Genomic DNA, 13,227 nt, shown 5'->3' on the forward strand with positions numbered 1-13,227 from the left:
CCAAATCATTTCAGATCCAATAACCTTCTTCAGAGCACTAAATGTTTTCTCTGCACAGATGCTGCTAGACCTGATTAGTTTTTCCAACAATTTATGTTTTTTACAGATTACTTACAGTGTGGAAACAGGCCCTTCGGCCCAACAAGTCCACACCGACCCGCAACCCACCCAGATCCATTCCCCTACATTTACCCCTTCCCCCCAACACTATGGGCAATTTAGCATGGCCAATTCACCTAACCTGCACATTTTTTTTTGGATTGTGGGAGGAAACCAGAGCACCTGGAGGAAACCCACGCAGACACGGGGAGAATGTACAAACTCCACACAGAGAGTCACCTGAGGCGGGAATTGAACCTGGGTCTCTGGCGCTGTGAGGCAGCAGTGCTAACCACTGGGCCACCATGCACCGTGCATCTGCAGTTCTTTTGTTTTTTTTCTTGAAAAGATGATGATGAGCTGCTTTCTTGATCTGCTGCATTCCATGTTATTAGCAAAGGAACATGCAAGTGGTGGTGTTCCCATGCATCTGCTGCACTTGTCCTTCTAGGTGGTACAGGTCACCGATTTGGAAGGTGATGTTAAAGGAGTCTTGATGAGTTGTTGCAGTGCATCGTGCAGATGAAACACAACTGCTGCCACTGTGCATCAACAGTGGAGGGAGTGGGTATTGAAGAAATTGAATGTGCGCTGCTTTGTCCTGGGTGGTACCAAGTTTCTTGAGTGTTGTTGGATTTGCAATTATCCAAGCAAGTGGACAATATTACATGACACCCCAAAGTATATTATAGATGGTGGACAGATTTTGGGGAGCTAAGAGGTGAGCTACTTGTCATAGAATTCCCAAACTCTGACCTGCTTTTGTAGCCATTATATTTATATGGCTGATCTAGTTCAATTTTTGGTCGATGGTGTTCCTCAGGATCTTGTTAGTGGGATATTCGACAATGATGCAATCATTGAATGACCTGACAAGATGATTAGATTCTCTCTTGTTAGAGGTCATCATTGCCTAGCATTTGTCCAGCATGTTTGTTACTTGCTACTCAATTGCATAAGCCCGATGCTGTCCAAGTTGCGCTGAATTTGAACATGGACTATATTAGTGTCTGAGGAGTTGTGAATGGTGTTGATCAGTGAACATTTCCCACTTCTGGCCTTATACCGAGTGGAGGTCACTGATGAATAAGCAGAAGATGGTTGGCCAAGGACATTAACCTGAGGAACTCCTGCAGTAATGTCTTGGAGCTGAGATTATTGCATTTGATTTGAACTAACATTTACTAGATTTTTGTGACATACCTTGTAAAGGGCAAAACTGATAACTATCATTATGTGCTAATATCTTTAAAGTTCATGGAGTGGAACCAAAAATAGACCAGAGCCTTTCTAATCTAGAAGCTCCGATTTACCAGGCTAGTAAGTTCCAGCATGTTGGCTTCGAGATAGTCCCAGTGGATAAAGTGGTCTGGACTCTGCCCAAAGTTAGGGGGTAGGAATGTCTAGATTTACTTCCTTTGTTGCCTTCAAGAATTATGATTGGTTCATATTTTCTGACTGCATGAAACAGATGATTCTGGACTTTACAACTCTTAGTATCTGCTTGCAAATTTGACATCACCCCACTGATATCATACACTCAGGGGGGAATATGAGCTGAACCGAACCAATGCTAGGATCATGGATAGAGGTTTTGTGGCGGTCCATATGTTTCATTTCCCTGTAAACTAAGTATAAGATTCTGTATTACTGACCAATGTTATCCATGTTCATGTGGATTGTTTCACTGGAAAGTGGGAAGAGAGTTAACACATCTTCATACACCCCGTCATGTTTAAATGTTTGTCCATGGAAATAAATTGAAAGAAAGTTGTCTTCAGCACCAACGATTACATGCCAAAAAATCACGTCATCCTCACAGAATTTCAACCCGGGGACATTTTCATAGACAAACCCGTTAATACCTACAAAATAACAAGCAATCATACAGATCAGTACCTGAAATATAACGTTGGTATATGTTAATAATACAGACAAGTGACAAATGTGAAAAAAAAACTGGGATAGGATTTCATTTCCTGGGTCAGAGACTTCAGCATCATATTCATTTCTGGGTTCCACACATTGCCTTTTAATTGATAGTCAACTTAATTGACCCAAAGTCACATTCATTGCTCGTAGTCCAATTAGCAACAGCAAGCAGAGGAAGGAGGCAATTCAGAAGAAGCAGCAGGCTTGATTTAAAGGGCAAGCGACAATTATTGCTGTGATTGCTATTTATCTCAATAGTTGAAAGATGCTTTGAACAGAGGGCAGTGAATAGGAGAATTCAGTAACTCCACACCATTTCTCTAACTCCTCACTCGATATATGTTAATCGTGGTGACAGCATGGAGAAGCGTCTACTTAATTGTGAATGACATGAGAGGGCCTGCATGGCAGATGCAAAATATGGCTTGAAATGGCACAGGAGTCAAATGGCAGAGAAGAGTTGAAGAGGATTTGAGTCCAGTGCAGGAAACATTTCAATGACTTTTGCATTTCTGGCTGAGTCAGTCCAAACATAGGCCCACTAGGCAAGCATCCTGGTGAGCAATCATCAAATGCAAAATATTTGGGGATCCTGAAGCTATGTTCAGTTCTGATCATAGGAGAGCAGCACTGAGAACCCGTAAGCAGTGCTAATGGACAGTAGGCAATGGGGAAGTCAGAAACACCGTTCATGAATAAAAATCTGCAATTGGGTGAAGGAGAGAGCTATTGTTTTATGGAATTGTTCTTCAGCTTGTGGGCCAAACAGAGGCCAAATAACAATGCTAAGGTGAAAGAGAACACGTTCATGTAGTAGGACACCCAAGAGCACACAACAGGTCCATTTTGAAGATAGCTGTTGATCTGGCCATAGTGTCTGGAGCATTGGCGATGGCAAAACAAGAACCCAACATGGACACGACTGAAAAAATCTGAACACCGCCACATCCTCTCCGAACAGTGAACTGTCATTTCATTATCTTAAGCAGCTGAAGCTTGCATTAATTGTGTTGAGTTCTCATGACTACCTTTTCTTATATGTTTCATAGGGCCAACTACAGAGGAGGAGGAGTTGACACGAAGACAACAAATTCCAGCGGAGGAAGATACAGTCGGGTCTATCTCCACCATGACATCTTCCTTGTGCACACATGGAACCTCTGAGTCCTCACACCTTGGTAGAGATGTGTTATAGAGATGTGAAATATATTTTCCCTTTTAACCCATCTTTCAAAAAACTGCAGCTGGGTGCATTTTTTTGAAGAGTATTTTTACGTCTTTTGATGTGACTTTAAAGTCAGGCAGACTTCCTTATAAGTTTAAATCAGAAAGGCAACAGTTTACTTTCAAGAACACTTGAAATATGCTCACAACAACACTCCAGATTCAGAGAAGACATGTATATACACACAAAAGAAGAACGAATGCTAAAATGTCACATGCACTTAGATTTCTTAAAGTGCAGGAAATCATTAATACTCTAATTCTTCAAGAAGTTGTCAGAAGATTTGCAAGCCCGAACACTCTCCATTGGTTCACTGAAAGAAAGATTTACATTAAAGCCTCGGGTATGAACTCATGGTTTAAGCAGCAGCAGGTTTTGGCTTTTTCAAAGTTGTAGTCATATCTGATCAGAGCATTTCTAACCCTGTGGCTAAAATAAATTAGCTCCACTTAATTGCCTCCAGGGCATTTTTGTGGCACAGTCTTTCCCTTTTACTGGGTGAGACGTTTTCACTTTGACCTTTGTATCCCAGACTGACTGCTGTGGGTTCTTTATGAATTCTTAAAGTATTTCCTCTCCTGAGCCTGTTTCTATCATATGACTACAGTATCAAAGATTCCATTCTCAACCCAAATAAGTTGATGCTGAAGCAAATTGTCATTCAATGGAGGACGTTTGTTATCCCATCAATAGTCCAGTTATGAGTAGTCTTTGAGTGTCTATATTTATACTTCCTTCTTCATAGGCCACTAAGTCTATCAGATTTATTACATATTCTCTTCAATTTAAATGGAGAAGGGTGTTTATCAATACCTGGGCAGATTATTTATCTTCAACTTTTCCGATATATGCTGAGAAATGTCTGCCCCGTGTCTGTACAAAGCGTATAAGAAGTCACCTGACCGCATGGACACCATTTTATGTCAAGGTAAAGTGTTCTTTTAAAACATTAGCATGTTAGTCTTTTTAAACATCTCTGGCCAGATGTGAAAGAGTGTGAAATAGACTTCAGATCAGAGCTGGAGAATAAAGCAAAGTTCAAGTTCTGGACAATGAGAACGGGCTTAGGCCAGCACAAAAGGCAGAGATGCAGATCTTTAGGGGTCAAGTGGCTCTGTCTGGAGAACCAACATGAGATGCGTGCCTATGATTAGGACTACCTGAGGACCTGCAGGGCCATGAGGTAAGAATGGAGGCATTAACTTACCTCATCTACTTCATTGTGTCTCACTTTAACTGGGTGAGGTCGTCCATCTAAAAAAGTGGTCAACCCCATGAAGAACCATATGCAGCACCACTCAAAGTGGATGTAGGAACAATACACTGACATTCACAAAATGTATGCTGCAGTCAGTAACTTTGACCAGTCAAGCAAAGCATCAGGGTGGAGGGGCACCTGTTACCCACTCCCCAACCAGGGGTTCCTTCCAGTGTTCAAGTGTGCCATGGAAGAGCTGAGGAAATAGTAAATGGTGACGAGGGACCACCTCATGAACCTCCATGAGAATCATCCGTGTCATGGAGTCTCTTATTGACAGACATATCTGTAGAGTCATGGCATCTTGTGTCCTTTAACCTAAGAGCAACTTTTGATAAATATCTAGACGTTAACAACAATATTCACATATGCTTCAAAGATTATGAAAGGTTGATGGCTTGTAATGATCACCAAAAGATGTTGGATGTGCTGCTGAAATATAACATTGACGGTACAGATGTGAGATTCATCCAGAGCCTATATCAAGATCAAGTAATGAGTATTGGGTTAGATGATGGATGGTTAATATGTGGATAGAATATGACAAGGCTGTGTATTGTTGTCAAAATTATTCAATCCATGCATGGAGCACCTTTCACCTCAATCATACAATGATGTCCTCCACTGCTGTGAGGTGCCATTGGTGTGAGATGCCACCAGTGCCAGTTGCCAATTCTTGGATGGAGCTGGTTGAAGAGAAGTGCAAGTTCTTTGAATGTTACAGTCATGGGAAGTCTTTGGCAAGGCTTCCTGTGGGTCTTTAGATAACCCTTATGAGGGCGCTTAGATGTTGTCTTCTATGGCACTAATGCTGTGGCATGTTCCCCCACCACTGCTCAGGGATCTGCCTGTATCGATCTGATCTTTCGGGTAGCATTTCACTATTATTTACAATGTTCTTTCTTCCTTTTCATCTGGAACGTGGAGTCAACCTGAACTTCAGTGATGAATGTCTATGGTCCATATGTAGAAAGACATGTCCACCATCAGAACCATTCCCTTATACAGCCTTATGAATTATGTTGCAAATAATTCTCTTAACACTTGATGGCCAGTTGCCTTCTATGTGCTTTTCCCTTATCAGTGATGTCTGTGGCTACTGTTCCAACATACTGACTTATTTTTCATTGTTTCATTGCTTTGACCTCCTAGTTATGGACCCTGAATGCACCTTGTGTTTTATAAAGAAATTGGCTTCGGCCATCTGACAGGTTTATGAAGAGCCTCACCTGGCCAATTATCCATTTCAGGCAGGCTGCCTGATCCCTCTCTTCTTGGAGTATTTTAAGCTTTGAACACATCACTACATGAAGAAATGAGCATGCCAGTCTGAAGAGTAGGTTCACGCAACTGCCCACCTCCCATGCTATTCTGACATTTAATCCAAAAGCTTTTCGTTATTGTCCAGAAATGTGTACATCTTAATTAGTTGTGTGTATGTGATGAATACGCAGACACACACCCAAAGATATAAAATTAAAGGTCTTCCCTTATCATATGTAATAATAAAGATTATGGAGATTGTCTGTTACCAAGTGGAATACTTTATTGCTCATTCTTTCTGTATCGTACCAAGGTGCAGTTTCCCTGATGTAAGTTACAAGCACTTGTCCCACCATTTCCATACTGAAACCCATAAAACTAGGTCTAGGACTGCCCTGAGGTTAATCAGAAGCAATCTAACCCGGAAGCTAGAAAAAGTCAATTGTATGATCCTCCAAACATCCAAATACTGCTAATATTAAAGTCAGATGCAAACTTCAGTTACATATCCCTTGAAAGATATGTAAAAGATTATTTAGGGCTAAGTTGGATGTCTTGTGTTATTGAAACATTAACAATCACTTACTGTGCATGAGGTTGGAATCATAAAATTTGGGATCACTTGGGTTCACCTGTGATGGATCCTCACAATATTTTTCAATATTATCCTTTATGTACCAGCTTTTATTCTCATCAAAGATGGAGAAGAAAAGGTATTTGGCTCTGTCAATTTTTACCTGTGAAGAAAATAGAAAAAAAAAATTGGCTCAATATTGTCACAGTGGAGATATGTTATTTGCCTTATCTTGTGAGTTCAAGATTTACAATTCTACTTGCAGCTTCTATGCATCCTGCACCCGAAATGTGGCTCTCTGAAGAGAATTTTGTGTCTACTCCAGTGATTGCCAAATCATTGCAGTCATTCTAAATATGTAAAAACATTTTTGTTGCATTGTCATCTTATATTTTAATTTTCTCAAGGGTTTTGAAATCTTTTTGGAAATTCTGAATGATGGGCTAAAAATATGACCAATTATTACTTTATTTTTCTTAACTTTCTCTTCAAAGTTAAGATGACTACAAAAGAAATTAATAGAGCATTTAGATTTTTTAAAAATGTTGTAAATTACAGGAAGGTGGGAAGATCTCAGGTGACTAAAATGATCCAAGGAAGGAGTGAATTTAGATTAGATTTCAGATTAGATTTTATTGTCACATGTAGCTGAGTACAAGTGTACAGGCATACAGTGAAAAGTGCACAGAATAGCCACTCTGACACCATCTTAGAATAAATTAGTTAGAATTTAAAATAGAAGAGCTGAAATTAAAGAAACAGAAACATAAGGGAAAGAAAATGTCCAGATCACCCTCGCTGCCATCACTACCATGAAGTTTGAGCCAGGCTCACCAATGCTGACTACTCTGGACCTACCAACACCAATTTGAATGGGTTTGTTGCAATCAGTCTTAATTTCAGAGCTGTACAGTCAGAGAACAGTAATGTTACTCAACTTATTTGGATGTTAGAAAGCACAGAACAAAAGAAAAAGCGCATTCTAAGTTGGATGTATTGAAAAATAAAATTAGCATCAGAGGCACAGTGGTTAGCATTGATGCCTCTCAGCGCCAGAGACCCAGGTTCAATTCCCGACCCAGGCAACTGTGTGGAGTTTGCACATTCTCCCCGTGTCTGTGTGGGTTTCCTCCAGGTGCTCCGGTTTCCTTCCACAGTCCAAAAATGTGTGCAGGTTAGGTGAATTGGCCATGCTAAATTGCCCGTAGTGTTAGCTAAAGGGGTTAATGTAGGGGAATGGGTCTGGGTGGGTTGTGCTTCAGCATGTCAGTGTGGACTTGTTGGGCCGAAGAGCCTGTTTCCACACTGTAAGAATCTAATATAGAAGTAGCAGAAAAACAAGCACCATGGATTGCTTTCCCTTCAAAATATTAAAATGTCTCAAGCTGAAATCGAACAAAATGATAAAATCACTGAGTCCAACAATCAAGTCTGTACCTTCTAGAGTGCAGTTTTAATGTATTTCATCTTTCTTTTATATATAACTAGTTTAATCTTTGGCATATTCCTCCTACTATGTTTCTGCCTCTTGTTCAAGATAAAATAAAATTGCAGAAGGACATCAATTCAACCTAATATTCAATGTTACCCATCTAACCTTTTTTGGCATGTATTTTATCACTCCATGATGTAGCCTGTCAATTCATTGTTAGACCTGACAGAAATCTATTAGTTTAAAAGAGTGGCATACTATTCTGCATTTCTCTACGGTTTCCAATTTGTCTTTTTTTCTGTAGGATGGAAATCTTTAATTATAACTGGTTCTTCATTCAACATTTTCATTTCTCCAAAATTAGGAAATATTGCAGGCAGCTGGTAAATTTTAAATTTTAAATAAAACATTCAGTTAGTTTCTCTATTTCCAACAAAGTGGAAGTGAGTAGTTGGTGAGCCTTTATTTTGAGTAGTAAGGTTTATTAATAGTAGCAATGTTTATCATTTAATAGTTGGAGGAATGTCAAGGCAGTTCTGACCCCCTCAATTGAACATTTGGTCATATGTGGGAATTCTAGGGAGCCTCTTGTGTTCTGGGTGACAATTTGCACAGGAAGTGTTGTCAGTTGCAGCAGCTCTAACATGGTGTTTCAGAGCTTTAGCAACAGCGGGCATCCAGGAGGTTGAGTGCTTTCTATATAACAGGTTTATAATGTAGTCACCCTGCAGCTACATACTGCAGAACTTTCAGGAAACAATGAATTGCTGACCACTGGGCAGTCAAGTATAAACTGATGAAAGTGATGGTTCTTCTGGGGAGTGCAGCCAAAACTATGACTTGCTCAGCTGTACAGAGTGCACAAAGAAGGCCCAAAGGCAAATGGTTCTGGGAAATTTGATATTTGTGAGAACAGACAGGTGCTTGTAGTTACAGATTTGAATCTAGGGTAAAGTCCTTCCTGGTTTGGGTGTCAAGGATGTCACTGAATGACTGTGGAATACGTTCAGGGGGAATTGGTGAAAAGCCAGACATCATTTCCATTTTGGTACCAACAACAACATATGAAGTTAGGTAGGAAATTAACAAAGAGGATCTTAAAGGTAGTAATCTCTGGATTACTCCCAGTGTCACACACAATAAAACAGGAATAAAACAGATGAATGCATATTTGGAAAGACAATGCAAGAGGGAGGGATTTAAATTTGTGTGAAATTCAGGCTGGCAGTGGGTAGAGGGATATACACAGGCTGAGATGGATTTCAACCTAAGCAGAGCTAGGACCAGCTTCCTTGCAGTGTGATTTTTTTAGTGTTGTTGGGGAGGGTTTAAACTAACTTGAAAACATGTGGGAACTTGGAGATGATACTAGAGAGAATATCAAGATGCAAAGCATATTGGAAGAGAGAGGTGGCACTGGAATCAGAAAATAGTAAAGTTTTCAGTGGCAAAAACAGAAGTTGCTGGAAAAGCTCAGAAGGTCTGGCAGCATCTGTGAAGAGAAGTCAGAGTTAATGTTTCGGGTCCAGTGACTCTTCGAGTCCTAGAGATGTACAGCACAGAAACAGACCCTTCAGTCCAACTCGACCAGATATCCCAACCTAATCTAGTCTCACTTGCCCGCACCTGGCCCATATCCCTCCAAATACTTCCTATTCATGTACCGATCCAGATGCCTTTTAAATGTTGCAGTTGTACCAGCCTCCACCACATCCTCTGGCAGCTCATTCCATACATGCGCCACTCTCTGCATGAAAAAGTTGCCCATTAGGTCTCTTTTATATCTTTACCCTCTCACCCTAAACCTATGCCCTCTAGTTCTGGACTCCCCCACACCAGGGAAAATACTTTGTCTATTTACCCTATCCATGCCCTTCAAAATTTTATAAACCTCTATAAGGTCACCCCTCAGCCTCAGACGCTCCAGGGAAAATAGCCCCAGCCTATTCAGCCTCTCCCTGTAGCTCAAACCCTCCAACCCTGATAACATGCTTGGTAATCTTTTCTGAACACTTTCAAGTTTCACAACATCCTTCTGATAGGAAGGAGACCAGAATTGCGCACCATATTCCAAAAGTGGCCTAACCAATGCACTGTACACCCTGCAACATGACCTTCCAACTCCTATACTCAATACTCTGACCAATAGAGGAAAGCATACCAAACGCCTTCTTCACTATCCTGTTCACCTGCGACTCTACTTTCAAGGAGCTCCTCAGGTCAAAGTCTTCAATGGGTTCATCATAAAAGAGAAAGTAACAAAGTCTAAATTAGGAGTGAAGTATATTTATGTGAACGCACGGCATGCAGTAAATTATATTGATGAGTTTCATATGCAGATAATTATGTTGAAAAATGATGTTGTGATAACAGTGAAAGGCAGCATTGACAACTAAATGTCCTGGATGCAAGGTGTCCAGGAAAGGAAGGAAGGGGAAGTGTGGTATTACCTAATACTTATGGAGAATAATCTCAAATAATTAACACAGAGCTTCTCCTCACCATTCGTGCATTGATATCCAGCATGTTTTTTGCACAGATCAACAGAGGGCCAATAAGTCCTGAGGCGATATCACGATCCATATCCAGATTACTGAAGTAAAATCGAGTCAGGCAGCCCAGATCAGAGTCGGTTGGTCCATCATTTTCAGTCACATTCCAAAAGTAAGTGACTGTACTATTGGGCTTAACAATATGGTTTCTTACATTGTAACCTGCAGACAGAATCCAACCGGAATTTATACAGCGTGCAGAATCAGTTCCAGAAATTGAAGAATCTTAATAAAAACACTATTAATACCATTAATCTAACAGCCATAATGCTTACAAACTTGTTATTCAATAATCTGTTCTGAAGTACATTCAAGTGAGAACTTTGTCCAGCAGAGCACATAAAGGAGACATTTTGATAAAGATTAAATATGGATGCTGTGCAAGGTGGAACAGTTCTGGTTACCATTATATAATAACTCAGTTGAAATTTGTGTATTCTGCTTGGGAGTAACATCTTTGTTCTTAATGTTGTTCCAATCCAGATTGTAACATTTTTCAAACAGAAAGGTTTTAAAATGAATGAAGTGCCCAGGGATCTGAGTTTACTATTGCATGAATTAGAATAGAGGTACAGCAAGTTTTTAGAAAAGCTAATGGAATGTTATCATTTATTGTGGGGGGACTTGAAGATAAAAATCTGGAGGTTATGCTTCAGTTTTACAGGGCACTGGTGAGACAATGTCTGGAATGCTGTCACATTACAGGTGATCACCATTGCACTACACACACACACACACAGTCTCACATGCACATGGACACAGATACACACAGACACCCACACACACCCTTATAGACACACACATTCCCACACATGCACCCCCTCACAGACTTAAGACACTCTGCACTCAATACACACACACACTTTCTCACACTCACAACCCACATCCCAGACAGACACACACACAGACAGACAAAGACCCACATGCACACATATATATTTTGTGTGGTGAAATTTTTTGGTACAAAGCTACATTGCACTTTGCTCAAAAACCACATAGATTCATGTCGAACTCTGAGCTCAAAAACTGCATGAATTTATGTAAAACTCTGTTATTTCACTTTTTAGATTGGAATCAATCTAAACATCAGGTCATAGACAGAGAACACAGGGGGCTAACACCTTCAACACATTGTCTAGCTATCACCATTGTTAACAGCTAACCCGAAAATGCAACTTTTAAAAAAAGGGTTTTGTGATTTACACATGAAAGAAGTTAAACTATCACTGTATTCTAACAGATGAAAGGCTTAACAGACAATCAATTCTTCAAAATATAAGTTCAGTTACATCACACAGCAAATGTTTGCTATAAATTCTGTGTTACGATCGAGCCCTCCACAATCACCTGATGAAGGAGCGTCGCTCCAAAAGCTAGTGTGCTTCCAATTAAACCTGTACTATAACCTGGTGTTGTGTGATTTTTAACTTTGTACACCCCAGTCCAACACCGGCATCTCCGAATTATATTTAAAGAAGGATATGAATGTATTGGAATTGGATTAGAGATGGCTAAGTGGAATAATATCTGAAATGAGTGGGTTATCTTATGAGGAAAGGTTGGACAGGCTAGGCTTGTATCTACTAGAGTTTTAAAAAGTTAGTGGTGATTCAATTGAAACATGTAAGATGCTGCGAGGTCTTAACAGGGTAAATGTCGAGAGGATGTTGCCTCTTATGGGAGAATCAAGAACGAGGAGTCATTGTTTAAAAATCTGAGGTTGCCCATTTAAAACAGAGATGGGTCGAAAAGTGTGGTGCTGAAAAAGCATAGTAGGTCAGGAAGCATCCAAAGAGCAGGAGAATCGATGTTTCGGGCATAAGCCCTTCATCAGAAAGGGCTTATGCCCGAATCATCGATTCTCCTGTTCCTCAGATGCTGCCTGACCTGTAGTGCTTTTCCAGTGCCACCCTTTTCGACTCTGATATCCAGCACCTGCAGTCCTCACTTTCTCCTAAAACAGAGATGAGGCAACTTTTTTTTTCTCTCAGTGTGTGTCAGCCTTTGGAACTCTTCTCCTGAAAAGGTGTTGAAGCAGAGTCCTAGAAGGTTTGTAAGGCAGACATAAATAGATTCTTGTTGAGCAAGGGGATGAAAGGTTATTAAGGATAGCCAAGAATGTGGATTTGAGGTTTTCCAAAAACAAAAACACTTGATCAGCTGAATATCTTTAACATTGCTCATATTTGGAAAGTCTTTGACCTTTGCGAGACAAAGCTCATATGAAAAGATCATGTTACCACTCAGTGGACAGGTTTTGTAATGCCATTTACAAATATGTAAGCAATGTCTTTTTCATAGTTATGTGGTATAAATTGTCTCCATTAATGTCCTCTTTATTTATAGAAAAGTTTTCTTCCTAGTTCTGTGATAAGTATGAGGTAAACATGGATAATATCTGCTACTAAGCCTCAGTCAGAAACAATAACAGAAATTGCTGGAGAAACTCAGCAGCATTTGTAGAGAGAAAGCAGAGTTTCAGATGCAGTGACCCTCCTGATTGTAGCGAGAAAAGGTTTGGTATATATGCTCAAAAGACGGGTTTTGGGGTTGTGGAAGGGGAAGGAGTAAGCGTTAGATGGAGATGGAGCCCAGAGAGAGAGAAAACAGTAATTGTGCAGATAAAGGAATGGATAATGGTAAGCCAGTGAGAAAGAAAAGCTGCCAATGGGGTACCTGAGTGAGTGAAAATGGAGAAAGTGAGGACTGCAGATGCTGGAGATCAAAGCTGAAAATGTGTTGCTGGAAAAGCGCAGCAGGTCAGGCAGCATCCAAGGAGCAGGAGAATCGATGTTTCGGGCATGAGCCCTTCTTCAGGAATGAGGAGAGTGTGCCAAGCAGGCTAAGATAAAAGGTAGGGAGGAGGGACTTGGGGGAGGGGCGTTGGAAATG

The 13,227-nt window shown here is 40.4% G+C and overlaps 1 protein-coding gene across 1 annotated transcript in view; it reads right to left on the reverse strand.

Moving 5' to 3' along the window:
* f8 (coagulation factor VIII, procoagulant component) overlaps positions 1 to 13,227 on the reverse strand; it is a 98,570-nt gene that overhangs the window by 50,210 nt on the left and 35,133 nt on the right. Inside the window, exons 10-12 of the mRNA XM_043704576.1 lie at positions 10,286 to 10,497; positions 6,364 to 6,514; positions 1,755 to 1,964 (exon numbers count right to left, since the gene is read on the reverse strand). Coding sequence (XP_043560511.1) covers positions 1,755 to 1,964; positions 6,364 to 6,514; positions 10,286 to 10,497 — 573 coding nt within the window. The remainder of the gene's footprint in view (positions 1 to 1,754; positions 1,965 to 6,363; positions 6,515 to 10,285; positions 10,498 to 13,227) is intronic.

Source organism: Chiloscyllium plagiosum, chromosome 15 (genome assembly GCF_004010195.1).
Source record: "Chiloscyllium plagiosum isolate BGI_BamShark_2017 chromosome 15, ASM401019v2, whole genome shotgun sequence".
In the NCBI taxonomy this organism is placed as follows: domain Eukaryota; kingdom Metazoa; phylum Chordata; class Chondrichthyes; order Orectolobiformes; family Hemiscylliidae; genus Chiloscyllium; species Chiloscyllium plagiosum.